This window comes from Fukomys damarensis, unplaced genomic scaffold (assembly GCF_012274545.1).
Source record: "Fukomys damarensis isolate Sample0158 unplaced genomic scaffold, DMR_v1.0_HiC HiC_scaffold_13, whole genome shotgun sequence".
In the NCBI taxonomy this organism is placed as follows: Eukaryota; Metazoa; Chordata; class Mammalia; order Rodentia; family Bathyergidae; genus Fukomys; species Fukomys damarensis.
In genome coordinates this window covers 26,753,890-26,762,272 of record NW_022900925.1, presented here as the reverse complement: position 1 = coordinate 26,762,272, position 8,383 = coordinate 26,753,890, and the positions used below count along the sequence as shown (strand labels likewise).

Sequence of the window (8,383 nt, the reverse complement as noted above, 5' to 3'; positions counted from 1 at the left end):
TTTTAAACAAAGCTTCACTTTAGCAATGATCTAATTGTTAATCTACAGATTTTATTTTTTAAAATTTGGATGTAAGTAGAGATTTTCAGTGTTTTTTCTCGACTTTGAAGTCATTCTTTCCTCAAGTCTTGTGACACATAGTAGAAAGAGTAAACATGGCTCCAACTACAGTATTAAGACTTTCATCATCCTGATTCTTTGCCCCAGACATGGACCTCACTCATATCTGTCATTTTCTGAAGCCTAGATCTTGTTGACAACCCTTCCGATGCAGTGTCAGTTTCAAATCAAGTTATCTAAGGAAACAAGAAAACAAAGGCAGCAGAATATTGGTACACATTATTATCCAAAATGCTTAGCCGAGTAAAAAAGATGTAAATTTCTGTAGTTGTATGTTGGTAGTGCTTTTGATAATAAAGGTGAAAGGAAAGAAGCTGCAAGTGATAAGTTTTCTCAGTAGGGAAAAATGGCTGGAAGGAAGTGGGACAAACAGACCCATTTCTAATGGTATGGGTTTTGTAGGTCTGACTGTATAGCAGTGTTAACTCCATGTCTCACACCATCAGCTCTCTCTAGAAAATAAAGTAGTTCTCTCAATATTGTAAAAAATAGCAACTATTCATTTGTTCACAATATGCATATTTATAGGGTAGTTAGGTACCATTTGTAAGTCCTTTAAAATTCTATAATAAATATTAAAGTAGTGGTTATTGGTCTGATATATGCTGCTCTTGGTTCTATAAACTAGATAAAAAAAAAGCAGTGCTTTGTGAAACGCAGTGTTATATCTTAATGCCACTGGTGATAGAAAGTAGTTCCCTTCTGTTCAAATCCTGTGCCCTTATTTGCTGCTTGCTAACGTAAGCAATAAGTAACCCTCTAATGGTATCTACACATTATTGTAACTTGTATTTAATGATGGTGTATCTGGTGATTGTAAAAATAGACAGATATAAAAGTATTTATTATATATTAACTGTTAATGCTGAGGTATAGTCCGTGAACTATGTGTTTTGTATTTTTACTCATTGTGTAATTTAGTGGTGGTGAAAGTTCTACACTCAATCCTTGAAGAGTGGCAGTATCCCTTTTTCAATTTTAACATGATCTGCATCAATTTGTTTGCCTGCTAACCAAGTTTCATTAGAATAGGAAATAGTAAAATATAAACAAGAAAGTGTAGTATTGGTTTGGGAAACAGACTTCATGTCACCAAATGAAGTTATTACAAACTCCTTGTACATTCACTGTGAGTTTCAAAGGGAGTCAATCCCTAACTTAAAGGTTTCCTTTTTCACTTTCTACATGTGTACTTTTGAGGGACATCTGAGGTTAGGCAACATTACAGCACCAAATACTGGGGTTATTAATCCCATTTAGGTCTGTACTACAAAGGTCAGGTAGAAACACATATGTATATAACTTTTCTTTACCTAGAAGTGCCATCTATTGTCCTTGAAGAATACAACTAAAGTTCCTGTTGCATTTAACTGGGAGACTCCTTGAATGTAACATCTTTTCCAAGGACAATGTCAATAATATCAATGTCAACATTAAGTCAGCTCTGACCATACTGATAGTGGTATTAGTATCAACACTGCACTTTCAGGACAATCACACTCCATTGTTGGAACACTGTGCCAGTAAGAATGCATCATCGACGGCAGATGAAAATGACGCATGAGTTGTTCTGTTTACAGATAAACTGCTGTGGCTCCAGTACATCCTTCCCTATCAGGTTTGGTGAGCTGGTGAGAAAATGATCTAAATTTTTTAAACAATTTGTTCACTCAGTGAGCATGCATGAGTTGTTCTGTTTACAGATAAACTGCTGTGGCTCCAGTACATCCTTCCCTATCACAGGTTTGGTGAGCTGGTGAGAAAATGATCTAAATTTTTTAAACAATTTGTTCACTCAGTGAGCATTTTCACCTAAGCCAAGGCCATAAAAGGGGATACTGTAAGTTTTGTGCACACCTTAATTTCGGATGATTTTTTGAGTCATAAATTAGCAAAAGAATGAATTTTTTCACCTTTGAAAAACCATGTGCTGTTAAGAGATAAGTACCCACTCTTCTGTTCTGACCTGTGAAAAGATTAAATGTCTTTTTCAAAACAAAATGATATTGCCAGTATTATAACACAACTATCTTTCAAACAGAGGGTAGAATATTAAAGAATAATTGCTACTTGCTCCAGCAGCAGTTTATTTCAAAAACTATTTATTGTACTAATTAATTATCCAATAGGATAGGAAACTCTAGACTGACACAGCAGTTGCTTATGAAAAGGAAATGCTTTGACTCTGATGTATTAGCTAATCCAGATACATCAATGTAACTTTCTAGGTGCTCTCTGGCGAGACAGGCTTTCTCTTGTTCATGACATTTCTCTGCAATGAATTCTCTGTGGAGTGAAGGGAGTGAAAACCATTTCTTACCAAGTAAACGTATCAATTTACAAACCCACTCTACAGATCACCTTTGAGTTCAGTTGTAATCATATTTTATTTATTAAAGCTGTTCATTCAAGTAAGGAGTATGTTGAAATTTTGCCAATATCTTAATAAAACCCAGCAATTTAAAACCAACAGTCATTTGTCTTTTTCTTTAAGAGAACGCTATTATTTACTCCTTAAAATTACGTAGATTCTCTCAGAAATGGAAAGAAAAGTCCCAGGATGGTAGCTTCTTTAGCGTTACCTAGGAATTTCTACGTATCGGTGGGAGTAGGGGTAACGGGATTACTGGGAACTGATCCCAGGGCCTTGTGCATACTAGGCAAATTCTCTACCATTGAGCTATCTTCTCAGCCCTCTTCTAGAATTTTGAGACAGGGCCTCACTGAATTGCCCAGGCAATCCCTGAAGTTGAGATCCTTCTGCTTCAGCCTGCTGAGTGGCTGCAATTATGGGCATGCAGTACCATATCTGACAAGCAGGAACATTTAAGAAAATGTGCTAAGTACTATTATAACAATTATTTCCAGCAGAAAACTCAGAAAAAGACATGCTTCATCTTATACATGTTCTCCCCACTGGCTTAACTGGGGAACAAGGGATGAAAGAGGAGTTAGTACCTAAAACAGAAAAGAAACAGGACCTCTGCCACATCTCCTAAGGACTTAATTCTTACAACTCTGTACCCAACTGCTCAAGTTTTTCCCTTTCAGTCACCTTTCTGTGTTTCGTTTGAAAAGGAAAGAGGTGAGTTGTGGCTGGAAGTCTTTCTAGAGGATTGCTGTCTAGAGCGTAATGGGAAAAGAAAAGAGGAAGTCGGGGACAGAAGTGAAGCCCATTAAGCAAGATGCCTGAATGTAAAGGAAAGGTAGGTAAACTAGTTAAATTCACTGCATTATTATCTGTTCTCACCATTCTGGTTTTTACCTCACACAATTACAATGACTTTAAATTCCAAATTCCCTAAATTCACTCTTTAACATGACTTTATGCACAGAAAAGGAACTTCTGGTGTTACCTTTAGAAAGAAAATACTTAAAATTTAGTATTTAGTTCAAAATTTCTGAAGCAGTAGCATGTAAGATTTAAGTGAACCATTAGGTATGACAAAATCATCTGTACAGAAATTTCCTGATGTTACCAAATTATTGGAAATGACTATCTCCCTTTTGGCTAGAATGCAGCTTAGAGGTACAACACTTGCTTATCGTGCATGAGGCCCTAGGTTTGACTCCCAGCGCCGCCCCCACACCCCAAAGCCTGGGTGGATGCATAAGGTGTTATTTTTGGGAAGAGGGCCTCTCACTGGCCTTGAATTCCAAATACTCCTGGCTCAGCCTCCCAAAAGCTGGTCTTTATAGGTCTGTACTGATTATAAGGTTGTTACCTGTTTCTTTTTTTTTTCTTGCAGCTGGGCAGCAAGTCCAAAGCTTTAAGCAAGCTGGGCGCGTGCTGTACCACTGAATCACCAGTTACCTTAACAGCAATCAGTTAAGAACACTTCTGTTGTGCTTTAGGAACTCTATTTTTACATGGCCTTGGAATAATGTCTTTCTTATGTATATTTCAAACAAATCAAATTCTTTTGAGACCTCAAACTGTTCAACAACAAAGTACTCTTCCATGGGCCCCAGGGTTTAGCATACCTCTTACCCTAACCTTTAGGGTGCCACCCCAGTAGTGGGACCTCCAGGTAAGATATGCCGGGCCCTCCCACAGAAGTTCTGAGTTTTCTGATCCTGCTTTTGGACAGGAAAACAAATATGAAAATCTGTCAGGAGTGACAAACTTTTAGAGAAATCATTTTCCAAACAAATAACTGGAGACTGACCAAAGATGAAAAAGCCCTAGAGCAGCAAGGTGGGCAGTTAAGCCAAGCAGTCACTAGGGCCTCACCAGGTCACCCGGAACTGAGAGAGGCAAACTTATAGAGCAGCCTTCCAGGTGTGTCAGGGACACACACTGTGCTGTAGGACTTGGGTGAGGACTCTGGCTCCCAAGAACTCTGCTGAACAGGAATGGAAGGAGGACAGGGGTTTAGAAATAGAGTGGCCCACTTGATTAATGTCCCAGTCTACAGGGTGATGTTACCATTTGCCATTTAGCCTCACTGGGCAGTTTCAAAACTTCCACAAATCTAGACTATGAAGCATGTGTTTATTGGTTGATGTGGCAAGTATAGAAAGAATGAAAAGTTTAAAAATATTGCCATATGAAAAGTAGAATATGCAAATAAAAAATAGCTCTTAGAGTTTTCTGTTTTCCAAATTTTTTATACTCATAATTTAAAAGTAAGAGTGAGCCAGGGATTTAGCTCAGTGGTTCCATAGCCTGCCTCAGCACAAGGACCTGAGTTTAATCCCTGGTACCAAAAAAAAAAAAGGGTAAGAGTGAACTTAAAAGTTTTAAAATCATTTCTTTTCTGAATTATGGCTTTAAAATAATACTGTCTCTAATTCAGTAAAGTGTATACTTCACACCTTTACCACTTACCAATCCAATTATTTAAATACAGGATGCATATTTTTTTCATAAACGCTTTTAAGATAACATTTTTAATATTAAAATGACAATTTTATCACGTTTACTCAATACAAGAATTGGCTGCTTGAAATGACAACTGCCTGCGTGATTCTCAGGGTATAAACTGTTAAGTGGTTAAAAAAACAAAAAGGAAAAAACAGTACTCTCTTTTAGCAGAATATATAGAGGCAGATGAAAAGGCAAAACTAAAACAACACACACACTCTGATGAAGCAATCATCAGAAAGACTCAGGTAAAACAGAGTTTTGGGACTGAACTTTTTTTTTTTTTTTTTTTAAGACAGGGATTTCCTGTGTATCCCTGCTGGCCTCAAATTTAGAATTCTTACACCTAGGCTTCCTAAATGCTGGATCACAACTTTGCATCACCAGGCCTAGCTAAGATTTTCCAACTGACTTTGTTTTTTGGGGTTTTTTTTGTTTTTGCATCAGTGTTGGGAGAGTGGAACCTAGGGCCTCAGGCACGCTAAGCCAATACTGTATCACAGAAATGGCCTAATTAGCCAGGTATGGCAGCAAATGCTTATAATCCCAGCACTGCAAAACGAAACAAAACTTCCCTTGCCTCTCCCCCAAACTCTAACTAAAACACAACAAACAGTAAAAAAAGACAAAAATAAGCCCTAAAAGAACAAACATGAAAGAGCTGTGAAAATATCAGTGCAATGTATGCGTAATTAGAATCCCAGAAGGAAAAGTAAGGTGATGGGTAGAAGAAATAATGGCTGAGAGTTTTCCCAAAGTAATGAATGACACATGCAAAACCATAGATCCACGAAGCTTAGAGAACAGCAAGTAGAATAAACACTAAAAACACTGCAGCTAAGAAAAAGAAACTTACTGTCAGATGGTTATACTGGTAATCTTACCAGTTAAAGGATAAATAATACCCATTTACACATTATTTTCCAGAAGAGACTCATGAGGTCAGCATTACTCTACAGATACCAAATCAAATGGAGAGACTAAGACTCCAGACCAATATTCCTTGTAAATACAATGCAAAAATTCCTAGTAAAATATTAGCAAAACAAATACCAAAACACAGCACCTATTAGAATGGCTAAATAACCAGTGATAATTCCCAGTGTTCACAGTCTGGTATGTTGCCAGTCGGAATGCAAAATAATAGTAGTAATACTTATGAAAGTTTATCAGCTTCTTTAGAATTAAGCAGATAGGCTGGGGTCTTAGCTCAGTGGTTCTGCTGCCTGCCTTGCAAGTGCAAGGACCAGAGTTTGATCCCTGGTACCGAAAAAGGAAAAGAATTAAGCAGATGCTTTAAAATGACATAGTGCCCTGTGTTCTCATACCAACTACCTGGAGTTAGGCCAAACTTCCCAGGTTCAGGGCAGAGTGTCCCATTAGGCTATCCTCACTTCAGATACCTGCTTCAAATTTAAAGATCCCCAAGCCACTGCCACTTCTAGCCAGCTGGGTGCAAGTTTAGGGAGCCCCACCATTCCACGCAGGTTTGATAACCCACTACAACAATGCATAGCACCGGGGAAAGCACTTATGATTACAATTTTATAACAAAAGGATACAAACATGAACCAGCCAAGAAGAGGGGCACACAGAGTGAGATCTGTGAGGGTTCCAAATGTGAAGATGTCTTATCCTCCGTAAGTGACCTCAATAGCACACTTACACAATGATATAGTGCGGCCAACCAAGAAGCTCCTTCGGTCTTTGATACCCAAAGTTTTTACTGAAGTTTCAATAACAAGCATGGCTGATTTACTGGCAATCAAGCTGGTACCTTATTCTAATCACATGGTTGGCCTTTCTGGTGTGAAGCCCACATTCTGAGTCATCTTGTTAGCATAAACGAGGTCCTCTCTAAGTAACTGTTTATCACTTGAGGAATTCCAATTACAGGATGTTTCTGAAGAATTGAGGCAAGAGGCCAACCAGTCTCATCACACACAGCAATGCCACCCATAGGCATTTAATACCATGCAGAATAAAGTTATGCTTACATAAGAATCTGTACACCAATGTTTATAAGGTTCATAAACACCCTAACTTTGTAACAACCCATATGGCCTGCAATGGATAAATGAATAAACAGTGGCATAACTATATAATGTAATATTACTCAGCAATCAAAAAAGGAATTAAGTACTTATTCACACAAGACAGATGAAATTGAACTGCATTTTGCAATATAAAAAGCTATATATTTTGTAAAAGGAAAAACTAAAAGGCAAGATGATAAATCAGTGGTGCCCAGGAATATGGTGGCAGTGGTGGTAGTGGCGGGGGAGGGGCGGCAGCTGTGTACAAAGGGCTGTGACAAGGGAATTTTTAAGACAGCCAAAATGCTCTACGTAATTCTGTGGTGGGAGATACACATTTGTCAAGCCCCATGGAACCATATACCAGAAAGGTTGAATTTTAATGCATGTAAATTAAAAAGTCAACAAGGATGTGAGTGGGAGGACAGAATGCAGACTATAATGATGATCTAACTGCATTACAAATGAATCACATAATCACAATTGAGAGGATAGGAAAGGAATTAATGTAGTTTTCAATCTAGAACCTACATAAATTAAAAAATGTATTTTAACATTATACTGAAAGGCTAATAAAAAATAACTGTACTAGCTGGGCTCAATGGTGCATGCCTGAGGCCCAGCTACTTGAGAGGCTGAGGCAAGATCACTTGGGCCCAGGGAATTCAAGCCCAGGCTAGGAAACGTTTGAAAACCCCATCTCAAAAACAAAAAAAAACAAACAAATAAAAACCAACTTCAGTAAACAATCTGTAACCTAAGTGATAACTTTTTTGCACAAGAGTACAGGTCAACAGTTCTGAAAGTACTTTTTTTTTTAAAACTAGGGTTGAACAAGTAAATAAATATACTATAGCTAAGCAAAGCCAGGCTTGTTCCTGCTAAATATTACAAATAAGAGCTGGGGATTTAGCTCAGTGGTTCCACCACCTACCTCACAAGCACAAGGTCCTAAGTTTGATCCCCAGTACAAAAATAAAAAAATTATAAGTAAAAAGTAGGCCTAGAAGGAGCCCTGTGGAGCTGTACTGGTGTTGTAGGTGTCAATACAGAATCACAGGTTTTCTTTTAAAAAAAAGTTTTACATACACACCGACACAGAAATACATATAAATGTGCACGTTTGCATGAATAAGCATATATTTCATCTACCCACTGAGAAGGACTAGAAGTGGTGATGCTCTAGTAACAATCAGCACATTAACACTCAGATCTTTGTTCCCAACACCATTCTCCAATAAAAGGAACTACGGCTCCTCAAGAACTGGTTGATCCCTTGATGAGGATTTAGCTCAGTGGAGCTGTTGCTTGCCTTGCAAATGCAAGGTCCTGAGTTCACTCCCCAGTATCACCCCCCCCC

The 8,383-nt window shown here is 38.1% G+C and overlaps 1 protein-coding gene across 10 annotated transcripts in view; it reads right to left on the bottom strand.

Annotated features, from left to right (window-relative positions):
• The window catches only part of Trim37 (tripartite motif containing 37), a 151,794-nt gene that overhangs the window by 49,562 nt on the left and 93,849 nt on the right, over positions 1 to 8,383 (bottom strand). The window contains exons 25-26 of one of the 10 annotated variants that reach the window (XM_010626708.3): positions 2,034 to 2,086; positions 6 to 296 (exon numbers count right to left, since the gene is read on the bottom strand). The exons of 8 other annotated variants lie outside the window; for them this stretch is intronic. In XM_010626708.3, coding sequence (XP_010625010.1) covers positions 283 to 296; positions 2,034 to 2,086 — 67 coding nt within the window. In that variant the 3' untranslated portion in view covers positions 6 to 282. Of the gene's footprint in view, positions 1 to 5; positions 297 to 2,033; positions 2,087 to 8,383 lie in introns of those variants that run through there. One more of the 10 variants, XM_010626709.3, reaches the window with a different exon arrangement.